The 16,341-nt window shown below is 49.1% G+C and overlaps 1 protein-coding gene across 12 annotated transcripts in view; it reads right to left on the bottom strand.

Annotated features, from left to right (window-relative positions):
• Positions 1-16,341, bottom strand: part of EHMT1 (euchromatic histone lysine methyltransferase 1) — a 153,079-nt gene that overhangs the window by 45,262 nt on the left and 91,476 nt on the right. For 11 of the 12 annotated variants that reach the window (XM_042913126.1, XM_042913127.1, XM_042913130.1 and 8 more), the window contains 4 exons: positions 11,925-12,002; positions 10,256-10,376; positions 6,230-6,361; positions 2,844-2,989 (listed from right to left, as the gene is read on the bottom strand). In XM_042913126.1, coding sequence (XP_042769060.1) covers positions 2,844-2,989; positions 6,230-6,361; positions 10,256-10,376; positions 11,925-12,002 — 477 coding nt within the window. The remainder of the gene's footprint in view (positions 1-2,843; positions 2,990-6,229; positions 6,362-10,255; positions 10,377-11,924; positions 12,003-16,341) is intronic. The other variant, XM_042913124.1, reaches the window with a different exon arrangement.

The following is a 16,341-nucleotide window of genomic DNA, read 5'->3' as shown; positions in this document are numbered from 1 at the left end:
GTGCCCTGCAAACACTCATGAGAGGAAAGCCAGGGTGGTTACGTTAGTATCAGACAAGTGAGATCTCGGCAGACGTGCTTCCACGGGGCTGCAGAGGGACACTGCCGAGGGACATATGTGCACGCAGCAACAGGGTTCAACACACAAGAAGCCACACCAATGGGTCCAGAAGGAGAAACCCACAACTGTGGCTGAAGAATCCACACTTGTCCCTCGGCAACAGAACCGATGGACAGAGTCGGCAAAGCACAGAAGACCTGAACAGCAGGTTCCTGACAGCACAGCAACAGTGGTCACATGATTGTATGCATTTGTCAACATTCAGAAATACACACAAAAAGGGGACTTTTACCATGTGCAGTGTGCTTCCATAAAGCTGCCTGACAAGTAAAAAAGACAAATGAGCTTGTTTTGGGAAGGACTGCTAGCAACTAAATAAAGACACGCAGACCACCCAGACAAAAACAATTTTTGGGAAAACAGCAGTGGCCTAAGAATTTCCTGGAATCCCACATAAAACTGAGCAACTAGACTGCAAAGCCACAAGTCACAGACTTATTTACTACAACTAAAGCAAGCTACCACAGCTGCAAGACGCGAACGTCTGGAAGCAGACACAGACCCTGTTTAGCTACAAGACGTGTGTGATGCTGGTGTTGGGACAGGAAGAGAAGAAAGACCAAGGCAGTGTCTCTGGGAAGCAGGGAGGACTAGGGGAGGGCAGGCTGAGACCTGGGGCCAGTATGCTGCAGCTTCCAGAAACTCTCAAAGCCCACCACCAGGACTCCTGCCTGCCCAAGGCACAAGGACATCAGGGAACAGGTTGGGGACAAGAGGATGAAAGAGATAAAGCCAGTGCTTCTCATAATCTTTGGTTTCAGGGTTCTTTGTGTTCGTGCACTATTAAAAACTATCAAGGGTCCCAGGATGCTTGAGCAGCTTAGTCGGTTAGTATCTGACTTTAGCTCAGGTCATGGTATCATGGTTTGCAGGTTCAAGCCCCCCATCGGGCTCTGTGTTGTCAGCTGGGAGCCTGGAGCCTGCTTCATATTCTGTGTCTCCCTCTCTCTCTGCCCTTCCCCCACTCGCGCACGCACGCTCTCTCTCTCAAAAGTAAGCAAGCATTAAAAAAACAAACTATTAAGGGTCCCAAAGACCTTTTGTCCAGGTGGGGTATATCTGTTGACATTTTGCCACTGGAGAAATTAAAAAATAATTTTAAATTTTAATTTATTTAAAAATAGCAATAAACCTATCACGTTAACATAAAGAACATTTTAGTGACAAGAGCGGCGCTGTTCTATATTGTCTGTAAAACTCTTTGAATACCCGGCTTAATAAGAGAGCTGGGCTCTCCATCCACTTCTGCACTCAGAGCAGCTACACCAAACTCTACAAGGGTAGTTTCATAAATGCTTTGTTGTTATGTGAGCTCTCAAACCACTGTCCACACGGTTTCAGTACTATTACGTTAAAATACACCATGTTGCACTTCGGACGACTCTGTAACACTATGGAAATTATGAGTTCCAGGAGTTAAACAGAGATTCTCAATGCATAAAATGCCAGCATATACTTTGTGAAAAAGATCAGTGAAAAGACACATAACTTTTTATTATCATTATGAAAATAGTCTTGACCTTCCAACTCCACAAAAGAGTTCAGCACAGAGAGGTCCCACACACCCATGCCAAAGATGGGGCAATCTGAGCTTCAAGAATAATTACAACGCATAGAATTAAAACCCGTCGAATATGTTTAAATACATACATTCATTAACAATATTATAAAAGAAAGAACTGGTCAACCTCAGATGACCAAGACCAAATTTACGATGTGAAGAGTGGGAAGAAACAGAGAAGGGCTCTCAGGACCCTGCGATCCTCTAGGAGATGTCTGCTGGGGGATGGAACAGATGGGAAGATAGGCCCCTCTACACCACTACCCTAACTGACAAATGAACAACATAGGACAGACAGACCATGGCCGTGCTGAAACCTCTGAGGAATTAATAAATACAGACATCAAGAGTAAGCAGCTGCTACCATCAGAAAAAGAGACAACCAGACGTTCTGCACGTCTTGTCCCGGTCTAGTCTGTCTCTGTGGCAAGCTGCAGGTGAGCAGGGAGGACACAGGGCCACGGACAGCACTGTGAGTGGGAGGCACAGAGTCCAGTCGAGGCAGCCATGTGGCCCGGGATTGTTCCACAGATAAGTCGGTAGGAAAAGAAAATAAGGGGCATCATAGATAAATTAAAAGGCAAAAGGCCAACGATGTCTCCGAGTTCACGCCGGGCAGAATGAGACTATTCGGAACATGCAGGCAAGGTAAGCACTGTGGAGGGTAGGCTGGGGGTCACTTGGGCCCAGGGCGAGCCCGAACCTTGGTGGCAAGCTACCAGAGTGCTCGCCCTGGACACACTCATTGGGCCAAACATCTGTCTTGTATCATTTTCTGGATCTATGCTTCACTCTACAACAACAAGGTTTACAACACATGGAATACAGAAAAGACCATGAGTCCCTAAGATACTAAAGGAAAGGAGAGGGAGGGAGAAACAACCAAGCCCCTGGGACCATCAGGGTACCAACTCCCCACTATGAAGAATGAGGAAAAACAACAAAAAAGACCACGTGGTTATTTGTTCTGTCCATCGAGTATAGAGTGTGTCTGGGGTGCCAAACAACCTTAGTAGTTTAGATGAGGGACGCTCTCCTGTGCCCAAGGGTCCAGCCAGAAGCTGCAGAGGTATGGCAAGCCTATAAGCCCACCAATTCTACTGTGCTTCTGGGGTCCTGCCTTAGTCCTGTCACTGCAGCGGAAGTGAGCTTGCTTGCTTACTTCGTGGTCCACGCTTTCCGTAGCCATACACTGGTTGTTGGCCAGAGTAGTGATCTCTCGGCTTTTCGGGGTCTCCATTCGGCAGCTGCAGAGGGGCACTTCCTGAAGGCCGTCCGTCTCCACCAAGTCAGGACCATTGGCCAGCCCTAAAGTCACACAGACACACATGAGCGTCACTAATAACACAGTGCATTCCCAGACGGGCGTTCACTATACTCAGTGGCACAAAGTCCCCACCTCAACACGCAGTCTAGAAAGTGAACAATTACATAGTCTTTGCAGAAACCTCACGTGGAAGGAAATAAAACAACGCCAATTACTTGCCAGCACGAGCAGCACCCCACAGCAGGAAGGCCCACCTGCGGGTGGAGTGCCCACTGCTGGCGGGGCAGGGCGGGAACCTCTCCCACCAGCATAGCACCTGCCAGGCCCCTAAGGATTCCTTGCTAATCCATGTTCTCAGGAGCCAGGACCTAAGTTCAGAGAAAGACTATACCTTCCTCGGCTACTCCTATATCTTTTGGTTTTCACACAAAAAAGCATACGATACGTGTTGAGACCTTGTTTTCCTCACTTGGTTTTAGAATTGCTGCCACAGAAACAAACATTCAATTCCATTTGGGAGGGTTTCTTTTCCATGTAGGACACTTATCGGACCGAGGAGGGAGGAGCTGAGGGAGGCTGGGCCAGTGGTGAGAGTACTGATGAGGGCAGCACTTCTCATCCCCAATTCACGGGGAAGACACTAGATGAGCAGTGCTTGGGGGGGGGGGGGGGGGGAAGGGGGGCCACAGCCCACATCTGAGCGCAGCCAGAGCCAGGCCGGCCTCGGGGGTGGAGTGCAGGCAGACCCCTCACTCCGACCCGGCTACAAGGTCTGGCTGCTTCCACAGGAAGACACATTTCGAGTTCTCTTCTTGTGAGACAGCCAAAGAAGAAAAATGGCCTCTTACTGCCATACCTCAGAGCAGGCCCACGTGGGGTTGGAGGACATGCCCTCACTGCCTCACTACCCCTGCGTGTAATCCAAGGCTGGCCCTTACCAGGAGAGTCAGGATGCAGGTCTTCCACCACTGGCCAAGTGTCTGGGTCACCTACACTCCAAGACCATGACACCTGTCGTTCGTGAGGAGAGGACACAGGCAAACGGCGAACTAGAACTAACGTTAGAACCGCTACAAGTTTAAAACTGGGAGCGCCCTGGCGGAGACCCTGCTCGGCAACTAGGTTTTCAAATGAGGAAGACACAGGCGGTGCAGGGGCCCAGCCAGCACCGCTGAGAAGGCCGAGGGTGGGGTGAAGACCAGGCCTTCGGATTTAGTTTTCCATACACATGGACAAGAGAGCAGTGGTTCAGATGCCTCCTGAACGTGGGATGTGCTCCTGTCTCCAGCAGTGGGAGCCACCAGGGGTAGCAGGTGAATGGCTCAAGAGAACCCCACCAGGGTACCCACTCCCACTGAGCTCTGGCTCCCGCCAAAATCCCATCACCCACGTCTGGCTTCCCCCTCCCATCACCTGCTGGGACCACAATGTCACTCAACCTCAACTCGGCAGAAAGGGCAGCAAAGATGCCTAGAGAGACATGCAGGCAGTGAATTCTGATGGGAAATACTCTCCACGCTCAAGCCTGGGCCATCTGGACCCATGACCCAGAACCATCACCTGCCCTCCCTCTGCACCTGTCACAGAGCACGCCCCCTGACCCCAGGCCTCCAGGGAGCCTGAGGCACTCAGTCCCTCCAGTCCAGCCTCAGGCTCCACAACTGCCTCCCTCGAGTGTCCAAAACTCAGGCTCTAAAATAAATGTACACTTGGGGCGCCTGGGTGGCTCAGTCGGTTGAGCGTCCGACTTCGGCTCAGGTCACGATCTCGCGGTCCGTGAGTTCGAGCCCCGCGTCGGGCTCTGGGCTGATGGCTCAGAGCCTGGAGCCTGCTTCCGATTCTGTGTCTCCCTCTCTCTCTGCCCCTCCCCCGTTCATGCTTTGTCTCTCTCTGTCTCAAAAATAAATAAACATTAAAAAAAATTTTTTTTTTTTAAATAAAAAATAAAATAAATGTACACATGCAAATGCAACTTGTGTCTTCCATGTGCTGATTCTCTCAACTACAAGTATGACTTTTGAGCAATCACTGACTTATTAGTGAGAAGTTACCAATCATATCAAGTTTAGAAAGTCAACTTACAAAATGTCATGGAATCTCAGGAACCCTCCACTGTCTTCTCCTACTTCTCCAGCTTGGCTCCCACCAGTTTGGCCCTTACTTTTACCAGAAACAGAACATAAGCACACGAACACACAACCTCCCTGCTGGGACAAGCCCAGGTCACTCCACGAGTGAGCGACAGGAATTTCCACTGTGCTCTTCACCTGCCTCCCCACTGGGCCACAGCAGAGGAGCAGTCTGATTAAAGGAAATACTATTTCCAGCTTATATCCAAACCTAACTTCCTGAAACAAACTTAAAATCAGGTTTAGAAAAATGATCCTTCATGTGGAAAGAAAGCACAAGGTGACTATGCTGACAACTTTATGATATTACAGAGATGCTCTCTGCTCCATTTGGTGCAAGAAGAAAGATGGTTTCTCTGACGGACAAGTCTACAACTTGCGTTTTCGGCTAAAGGTGTGATTTCCCACACTAAAGAGGTGATCAAAATTCTTCTAGCATTCAAAACCCTAAAAAGCTAGTTATCTGTCCTCAGAAGACTGACAGGTTAAACCCCAACAGCAGCACATGACCCACAGCTTCACGGTCCACGTGGGGTGTAAATAACTTGGGGATTTCACATTGTAAAGAGATTTTCCAAAATAGTCAGCGATTAGTTACTTTTCACTGATGAAAGACTTTGAAATGGTTCAAGAAGAGGAGGCAGCGGTGGGGAGAAAGCCCTGCACAACCGGGGCGGCTGGCGGGAGAACTCCAGAGCAGCAGGGGGCCGCAGCTGCGCCCACACCCTCACAGCCCAAACCAGCACTAGGTGGACCCTTTGTTTCAGCACAGAACGGACCTGGGCACCAATCACAATCAGAGTCAGAGAAGATGACAAAGCCACACTATTGACAGTTTTAGCACCTGTACATTTCCTGAGTCAGCAGGGCAGGAAGACACCTTTCCATCAGGAGCTCTATGTAAGAACGTGTCTGGCTGACAGAGGGAAATAGAAGCCATGACCACCAACAACCTGATCTTGTGTGAGATGTGTCACTCCAGTGCTGCGGGTGACCAGGCAAACACGCCCCTGAGGGTCCACTCAGCCACCTTTTAGGGATGCAATTAATTAAACATTCCGTTACTACCCACCAGGGGTCATCACGTTAATACAAGGCCTCCCCCAGCAAAAGCAAGATGGTGCCTGGTCTGGTCATGGCACCGACGTTCACCTTCTGCGTGTGAGGGCAGCGTCCCCTTGACACGGAGATCCAGAGAGTCCAGAGAAACTTCCATGTACCCCGTGCTGTCTCCTGGTGCCGTCTGCTCTGTGCTTCCTGAAGATGACGTATATGCTTCAGAACCTGCATTCAAAACAGACTCGTGAAACACTGCACCGGGGCCACGCCTCTCCCGTAGAGACCACAGAGAATGCTGATTAACCCATTCAAGACAACAAACTCAAACCCAACCACTGCCCAGGCCACTGAAGCCTCATTATCATTTTCTTTCCTGTGCATCCTTCTGCTAATTCCCCATGTCCACAGACTGTTCATGGGAGGAGGGGGAGCTGTATCAAGAAAAATGAGGAACTGACATATGAAAACATCTTTCTCTGGAATTACATCAAGTTAGGTAAAAGCTGATCAAATAATCAAGGAAACAGATAAAAACATAGTAAATAAATGTTCTGTAAATACTACTTTAAAAAAAACAGGAAGAAAAAAAAAAAACAGGGGTGCCTGGGTGGCTCAGTCGGTTGAGCATCCAACTCTTCATTTCAGCTCAGGTCATGATCCCAGGGTTGTGGGATCGAGCCCCGTGTTGGGCTCTGTGCTGAGCGTGGAGTCTGCTTGGGATTCTCTCTCTCCCTCTGCCCCTCCCCTGCTTGCAGTCTCTCTAAGATAAAAATTAAAAAAAAAAAAAAAAAAAAAAAAAGCTTTAAAAATAAAGCACAAAAATCTGATTTGCAGGTGTGAAAGACCAGCTAATAAAAAGGAGCTGAACTACTGACAATAGCCAAAGTGGGGAAAGAGCCCAAATGCCCATCAATGGATGAATGGATAAAGAAGATGTGGCATATATATACACAATGGAGCAGTACCTGGCAATCAAAAAGAATGAAATCTTGGGGCGCCTGGGTGGCTCAGTCGGTTGGGTGTCCGACTTCGGCTCAGGTCATGATCTCACGGTCCGTGAGTTCGAGCCCCGCGTCGGGCTCTGTGCTGACAGCTCGGAGCCTGGAGCCTGTTTCAGATTCTGTGTCCCCCTCTCTCTCTGACCCTCCCCCGTTCATGCTCTGTCTCTCTCTGTCTCAAAAATAAATAAACGTTAAAAAAAAAAAAAATTCAAAAAGAATGAAATCTTGCCATTTGCAACTATGTGGATGGAACTAGAGGTTATTATGCTAAGCGAAATTAGCCAATCAGAGACAGACAAATATCATATGACTTCACTCATATGAGAACTTTAAGACACAGAAGAGATGAACATAAGGAAAGGGAAGCAAAAATAATATAAAAACAGGGAGAGGGACAACACAGAAGAGACTTTTAGATATGGAAAACAAACAGAGGGTTACTGGAGGGGTTGTGGGAGGGGGGATGGGCTAAATGGGTAAGGGCATTAAGGAACCTATCCCTGAAATCACTGTTGCACTATATGCTAACTAACTTGGACGTAAATTTAAAAAAAAAAAAAAAAAAAAAAAAAAGAGTAGCCAAGAAGCCACCCCACGCCGTGTGCAATGTTCCTGGAAAACCTGCCCAACCCCACAGACATCTGAGTTCAGGATTCACAGGGAAAGGACACAGGACTACAGGGACACGTCCACCTGTCAGACACGGTGGTTTATGAAGGGTATCACATACCACAGGGCAAACAATGTGAATGCAATTGAGGAGCCTGTGAAATGAGGGCTAACTAGACTCAGGCTTCCTGTGCCCTCGAGCCAGCCTGTCCACACATCCCCAGAGAGCCCGCGTGGGTCCTTGCCATTGTGAGCGGACTTCACCAGGGAGGCCTGTGGATAGCACGCACCTACACAGGGTAATATCTAAAGCCAGCAAACGGCAGGTGTCCGTATTTCACACCAAGCTTCCGAACATTAGTAACCGATGATATGTCAGTGATCACAAGTAAGTGAGCCATAACTCAGAGCAGTGTGGCATCTGAGGCCTTTGAATGCGTGCCACACTCTGTACCTCGGCTCACTGACAGACAGGAAGAAGCCAACCACGGTGAGAAATCATCACCACAAATCTGAAGAACATGAGTAGTCTGTGCAATCTTAAACACTTTGCAGAAAGAAGGTACAATTCAAATTCCTGTGTGAATAAACATTGAAGCATGCTTCTTACACATCATATCCAAGTCTTGGGGTCTAGCAACGCTTCTGTTCGCCTGCATAAAAGCCACATGGGCTGGTCACCCGCAGCAAAGAGAAGAGGAAACGTGAGTGAAGGAGACGGAGCTCATGGGAGGCTCATGGGCGCCACACACAGCTCTCCTCTGCTCTGGGGGGACAGCGCTGCCTCCCTGCCACCCACTCAACAAACTGACGTGTGCACCGGGGGGCTGGAGACGAACAGCACGAGCCCCTCGGCTCTGGGTGCTGGTGTAAAGAGAAGCAAGCAAATGAAACAGCCCCTACGGCAACTGTCGACAAAGGTTCACAGGGCGACACAGAAAGCTGTCAATTTAAGCAATGAGGCAGAACTGGGCGTCCCCACGCAAAACGAGAGTGGCCCTGCTGCACACCATACACGGCACTAGCTCACAACTTCAAGAAGAAAATACAGGACAAAATCCTTGTGATCTGACTTAGTGAAAGATTTCAGAGATCCTAAAAAGCATGAATTTTAAAAGAAAATAATCGATAAATTAGACCTCCACAAAATTTTTTAAACTTTTACTAGGCGTATGTATTTGCAAAACACGTATATAACAAAAGATCTGTACCTGAAAACTGAAAGAACTCTTGCAAGTCAATGAGAAGGTGTACAATCTGATTTTTAAATGAGGAAAGGAGAGAAACCTTGACAAAGGAAGGTACACAGGGCCACGGTGAGCCACCTCACTACTCACTGGCTAAACACAAAGTGAAGGCGCAGGGAGGCCCGCAGAGCCCCAGCAGCGCCGGGACTGAAGAGGCCCGGCCACGACAAGGGTGGCAAGGACACGGAGGGGAGGAGCTCTCATGCTGCTGTGGGAACATAAAAGAGAGCAGTATTCAGGTTTCTTACTGAAAACCGTCCGGTATTTACCTAAAAAATTAGACATACAGCATATAACTTAGGCATTCCACTCCTAAATATTTACCCAAGATAAACGAAGGCATCTGTTTAATGACGATCATAGACAAATGTTCGTAGCAGTTTTATTCGGAAGAAGCAAAAACCGGAAAGAGCCCAAATGTCCATCGACAGGTGAGGGATAAACCACAGGACAGCCACACCACGGCCAACTTTCCACCGGTACTGCAACATGGAGGACTCAAAAAGTAATGCACAAAGAAGCCACTGGGGAAAGGGTCCCTACCCGATGATCCACTCAAACAGAGCCCTAGACAGTGCTAACCAATGTGCATGCAGAGCACGGAGGAGAGAGCCCAGGGACAGGAAGGGCTGGCTGGGAAGAGGGAAAGGCCACCAAGTGACAGCAAGGCATTCACTTCAGGGTCTGTACTGGAGGTCTCAGGGTCATACACGTGCGTGAAAAGTCACCACCTTACACATGAATTACATACACTCTATCACAAGCGACAAATCTTGGGCAAAAAAGCTGTAAGAAGTGACCTTTGGCCCACTAGGCCTGCTCACCTTCTGGATTTCAGGGTCATTTCGTTCCCTGATCCTCTTTTAACAAAATTATTGCCAGAACAGGGGAATGGGACCAAAGGGTCAAAAGCCACTGTGTGGACCCGGGCTGACACTGCCTGCACCCGACACCGAGGGTAGACACAGTAACCATAACAATGTTCACAAGCCACAGATTGTGGGACACACAGGGAAGGAGATGAATGACCCCCATGAGCCCAACATTCAACAACGGAGCCAGCATCAAGGGAGGTTGGCCAGAAGGAAGCCACCTGAGGATCCCCTGAGTGCCTGTAACAAGGTCCAGATATTCTCCCCCTTAGAACAGTGGAGCCCTTTTTCTAATGAAATCCTATGTAGAAGCCCCATCCCCACCCCAGGCCAGCTTCCTGTGGCCCCACCGCCACCCAGAGTGTCTGCAAGTGTGGACACCACGTTTACCCAGGATACTGCTTTGCTTCTTTTTATTTCTCCGCCTCCGTTTCCTAGCAGGCTTGATCCAGGGGCTGTCAGGCTTCCCTTTCCTCTTGAGAAACTTCTTCTTGATACTGGATTCAGAACTCTGAGAACCAAAGGGGCGGGAATAGAAAAAGCAAAGCATGAGAGCTCCTGAAAGCAAAAGGTACCAGAAGTTTTGTTTTCTTGCAAAACAGAATACCTACTATATCCTGATTCTTCAACTGGAAGATTAATTTCACTTCCAGACATTTTTCTGATCTCATTCTTAAAAATACTCATGTTTTCCCCTAAATCACTCTAAGTTGTTATTTTACAGACCAAAAAAAAAAAAAAAAAAAAGGGAAGACCAAAAGGAAGACCAAGAACATTTAAATGGAATTTATAAATCTTATTCGAATTTGGCACAAAAAAGAATGAGGAGGTTCTACTCAGGAACTAAATAAATAACCTCTCAGTGAGCAAATCCACTTTTACTTTATGCATCCATTCGTTCTGCTTGTGAGAAAAGAAACACTCAAGGCCTCAATTTGCTTCAGAATCTATGTCCACGTTAATTATCTACATGGAGGACAAGGAAAGAAGTTATAATTAATTCGTAATATTTTAAGATTTTTATGACTACCTATTTCTAAAGTCTGGATGCAGAAAGGCATCTAATGACCACGAATCCGAAACAAACCCACAGAACTGCCACCCGTCACCGGTCTAATGCGAGGACCTCACATCCCTGCTCACTACGGACACACAGAGGAGCTGGAAAAGACCGTTCCAAAGACAGAGGAGCACGCGGGCCCTTCCGGCCACCCGGTGCCCGATGCCTGGCTCTGACCACGGCGGGCCAGCAGCACACACAGGACCCCTGTGCCACATCACAAGCGGCCCGATGCAGCCTGTGCTCCATCCCCTCTGCCTCACCCCCGCCCCCCCCTTACCGCCAAACTTCAGACCCAACTTCCGCAAGCACTACCCCCAAGCTCACTGTTGCTTTCAACCCGCCATTCCAGAGAAACGAAGGCTTATCGCCAAACCCAATCATCCCTCCCAGGTCCCCTTCTCGTGACACACTGACGCCAGTGGCCGCCGTCGCCCTCTTGAAAGCATTTCTCAGCTCACGTGACCCTCCCCAGTCTCACATCAACTCCTCCTTCTCCGCCTAACGTGTACCTGTCGGGTGCTTCCCAGGCCCCATCCTAGGGCTCGTGCTCTCCCCCATTTCCAAGCCCTCGCCCCTCCGTTCCCACAGACCCAGCGCCCCCGCCCTCTGGCCCCTCACCTGCATGTGACACCCAGCCCACAGAAGGTTCTGCCGCTCCACCTCAGACACCTCAGATCCTTCCTTCCCCCTCACACTGGTCACCGGGCAGAATCACGGCCGCGGTCCTCGCTGTCCGCTCCTCCCCAGTCCCGCCACCCCTCGCACCAGAGCCCCGACCTCCGCCCGGATGGCCGCCTGGCCCGGACCGTCCCATGAGTGCCCGTGCCAGGCCTTTGGCTCTCTGCTCAGCGGTCATTCTCACGCTCCTCGCCAAGGTCTGGGACCTGAGTCACAGGCCCTGATTCCAAGCACACACTCCCCAACGACGGCCGGACTACAGAGCTTCTTGCTTTACTCTGCCACCACACACAGATGAGAGCGCAGGGCTGGGGTTACCAGATCGGACTCGTCTCCATCCTCGTCCTCCTCCCCGGTGCCGGCCGATTCCTGCTCCTCTTCAGACTCGCCGTCCGTCTGGTCAGCCACACAACGAGCCAGAAAGAAAATACAACCGATGAGACCCTTCGGTGGAGGGGACTCCATAAAAATACATTGCCAGACACCCGGGCGGTCAGCGCCGGAGACGCATGCGTGCAGGCGGGGTGGGGCAAACACAAGTGCCGTGGCCACAACGTGCCCGGGGCCCGGGGCCCACTCCCTGCTCGAGAGCCCCATCCCAGGCGGGCTGCCCCTTCGCTCTATTTCTGTACTGATCAGAAGGCAGCTCCCCCGGCACGTAAGAGACCATCAGCTGTACGTCTAAGATCAGTGCACTCGGTGCGTTTTATGTGGAGCAGAATTCAATTAAAAAGTAATAAAACAAGGGCGCCTGGGAGGCTCGGCCTTTTACGCGTCCGCAACTTCGGCTCGGGTCACGATCTCACGGTTTGTGGGTTCGAGCCACGCGTCCGGCTCTGTGCCGACAGCTCGGGGCCCGGAGCCTGCTTCGGATTCTGTGTCTCCCTCTCTCTCTGCCCCTCCCCCGCTCACGCTCTGTGTCTCTCTCAAAAATAAAAGTTTCAAGAAAATGTTTTAAAAAGTCACAAGACACGCACAGTAAAAAGGTTTCCAGAGGCCACAAAATAATACAGCATGCAAAACCCACCCCTGACCCCACCCAAGGTCCAGGGCAGCCCCCAGGGCCATCACACTAGTGCTTCTCACACTCCCTCCGGCCAAGGTTTCGCACAAATGGGCCTGAACACGTAATTTCTTATTCCACAAAATTTCTTATTCCACAAAAAGAGTAACAGGTTTTTCCTCAGACAAGTAAAGCAGGCTTCTGCCTGCTGCCTGGCAGAACACCAAACACAACTTCGTGAATGAAACTTTCTTGCCATTGCAACATGTTTTGGAATTCCTTCTTATCAAAGCAACACAGGTACCTCATTTTTTTCTGCTGTATTTATCTTTTCTATCCACACGGGTAATACACGGACGCAAAGACGCTAAAACGTGTGGGTGCCCTTCGCCCCTTCTCCACCCACTCCGAGGCAGAGATGTGGTCACACACACCCCGGGCCCGGTTCTTCGTGGGGTGGCACACGGTAACTTTCCCGTCCCCTAATCGACAGGCCCCCTCGGCGGCTTCGCAACGAGGCTGCGTTCTACACAAGCCGAGCTCCTCCGGGACAAACCTACGGACACGTGCTGCTCTCCGCAGACGTGCGGTTCCCAAACTGCTGCCACCGGCAGTGCCCGCGGAGGTACCACGAGCCCCCCGGAGGGGTGGTGTGGTCACTTTGGTCTCCGTTCCCCAAGGACACAAGGAGCTGAGCAAGACGTCTCCCACAGCTTCACATACTTTCCTATTTCTTGCACTTTGTCTCGTGTGACCAAATCCTCAGTCCAAACTGCGTCCTTGCCTCCTCACTCATCAGTAGGAGCTACACACATAAAAGACAGCAATCCTCCGTCTGTTAAATAGGTGTACGCATTTGCCCTATCAAGTCACGCTTTGCTTCTGGTATTTCTTATTCCACAAAAATGTCGAGACTTTATCTGGCCACTCAAACCTGCCCATCTTTCCCTTTGTGGGTTCTGGGTTTGTGTCTCCCACCAGAAGGCCTTCTTCATTTGAAACGAAAATATAATTTCTAACATTTTCTTCCACAGTTCAATATTTTATGTTGACACCTCAAATCTTCTGTACTTTACTTTTCAAAACAACAGCTTTACTGAGATATAATTTACCTACCCTAAAAGTCACGCTTTTCAAGTACAAAATTCAGTGGTTGTCAGCATCCTGAGTTGTGCAGCCATCGCCACGATTCCAGAATGGAGGTAATATTTGCTATGTGCCATGATGTAAAAAGCCCACCTCTACTTTTTCCCCCGAAAGATCAATTGTCCCAATGACGCTTACTGAAAAGTTCATGATCCCTTGACCACAAACTAAAAACCTCATCCTTACAGCACACTACATTTTCACGTACAAACGGGTTTGTCACGGATTTCCTGTTCCGCTCACTCAATGCTTTCCCATTTCTGCAAAAATCCCCGTGTAATCACTCTCCAGTAGTTGTCACTGCCGTTCCCTCTCCCTGGGCTTGCTGCACACAATTCCCATAACAGCTGTTTTACAGAAACTGCTGTTCAGGTTTTGATGAGAATTACCCTGGACTTCTATGTGAAGTGGGGAGGATGAAGCAACAATCTTCTCATTCAGACAAGTATGGGTTTTGGCTCATATGAAAAACAGGTCTTCCCTCAGACAAAAAATGAATCTTCACTCAGCAAACAATGGGTTTTCCCTCAAACAACTGGCCTTTCCCCCAACCAATGGGTCTACACTCAGACCAACAATAGGTTTACAATCACACATTTAACAGGTCTTCACTCACACAATGGGTCTTCACTCAGAAAAAGAGTTTGAGTCTTCACTCACACAAGTAACAGGTCTTCTCTCGGAAAAGTAGTGGGTATTCACTTGGACAAGTGACAGGTCTTCACTCAGACAAACAGTGTTACCTGAGACAAGTAGTAACAAGTCTTCCCTCAGAAAAACAATGGGTCTTCTCTCAGACAAACAAGGGGTCATCCCTCACTCAAGCAAAGGGTCGTCCCTCAGACAAACCATGTGTCTTCCCGCAGCAAGTAACAGGTTTTTCCCCAGACAAGTAAAGGGTCTTCCCCCAGACAAGGAGAGAGTCTGCTCCCAGACAAATCATGGGTCTTCACTCAGACCAACAGGTCCTCCCTCTGAGAATCCATGGGTTTCCCTCAGACAAGTAACACATCTTCCCTCAGACGAGGAAGAAGTCATCGTCAGACAAGTAACAGGTCTTCCCTCAAACACTGGTTCCTTCCCAAATAATGGGTCTTCCCTCAGACAAGTAAAGGGTCCTTTCTCAGACAAACAATGGGACTTCCCTCAGCAGGTAACAGGTTTTCTTTCCCTCAGACAAGTAGAGGGTCTTCCCTCAGAAAAACAACGGGTTTTCCCCCAGATGAGTACAGGGTTTCTCTCAGACAAATCATGGATCTTCAAACAATGGGTTTTCCCTCAGAGAAACCATGGGTTTCCCTCAGACAAGTAACAGGTCTTTCCTCAGACAAACAATGGGTTTTCCCTCAGACAAGGAAAGGGTTTCCTTCAGACAAGTAACAGGTCTTCTCTCAGACAAGCAATAAGTCTTCCCTCCAACAATGAGTCTTGCCTCAGACAAACAACAGGTCTTTGCTCAGAGGAACAAAGAGTCTTCCCTCAGACAAGTAAAGGGTCTTTCCCTAGACAAACAAAAGGTCTTTCCTCAGATACCAAGGGGTCTTTCCTCAGACAAGTAACAGGTCTTCCTTCAGACAAACAATTGAGTCTCTCCTCAGATGAACCACAGGTTCACACAAGTAAAGGGTCGTCCCTCAGACAGACAATGGGTCTTCCCGCAGCAAGTAACAGACTGTTCCTCAGACAAGTAGAGGGTCTTCCCGCAGAAAAACGGGTCTTCCCCCAGACAAGGAGAGGGTCTTCTCTCAGACAAATCACAGGTGTTCTCTCAGACAAGTAATGGGTCTTCCCTCAGACAAGTACCAGGTCTTCCGTCAGACAAGGGTCTTCCTTCAGAGAAGTAACAGGTCTTCCCTCAAAAACTGGTTCCTCCCCCAAACAATAGGTCTTCCCTCAGCAAGTTAACAGGTTTTCCTCAGACAAGGAAAGCTTCTTCCTTCAGACAAGTAACAAGCCCCTCTTCAAACACTGGTTCTTCCCTCAAACACTAACAGGTCTTCCCTCAGAAAAACAACGGGTCTTCCCACAGACAAACAATGAGTCTTTGCTCAGAAAAACAAAGGGTCTTCCCTCAGACTGGTAAAGGGTCCTTCCTTAGACAAGTAAAAGGTCTTTCCTTGGACAAGGAAAGGGTCTTCCCTCAGACAAGTAAAAGGTGTTCCCCCAGACAAGTAAAGGGTCTTCTCTCAGACCAACAATGGGTTTTCCCTCAGACTAAACATGGGTTTCCCTCAGACAGGTAACAGGTCTTCCCTCAGACAAGGAAAGGGTCTCCCTTCAGATAAGTAACAGGTCTTCCTTCAAATACCTAGTTCTTCCCTCAGACGAGTAAAAGGTCTTCTTTCAGACAAGGAAAGGGTCTTCCCTCAAACAAGTAAAGGATCTTTCTTTAGACAAGTAAAAGGTCTTTCCTCAGACAAGTAAAGAGTTGTCTCTCAGACAAACGATGGGTCTTCCCTCACCAGGTAACGGGTTTTCCCTCAGACAGGTAGAGGGTCTTCCCCCAGACAAGTAGAGGGTCTTCTCTCAGACAAACAATGGGTTTTCCCTCAGACAAGTAACAGGTCTTCCCTCAAATACCGGTTC

Source organism: Panthera leo, chromosome D4 (genome assembly GCF_018350215.1).
Source record: "Panthera leo isolate Ple1 chromosome D4, P.leo_Ple1_pat1.1, whole genome shotgun sequence".
NCBI lineage: Eukaryota > Metazoa > Chordata > Mammalia > Carnivora > Felidae > Panthera > Panthera leo.
The sequence above is the reverse complement of the archived record's forward strand: the minus strand, read 5'-3'. Positions and strand labels throughout refer to the sequence as shown.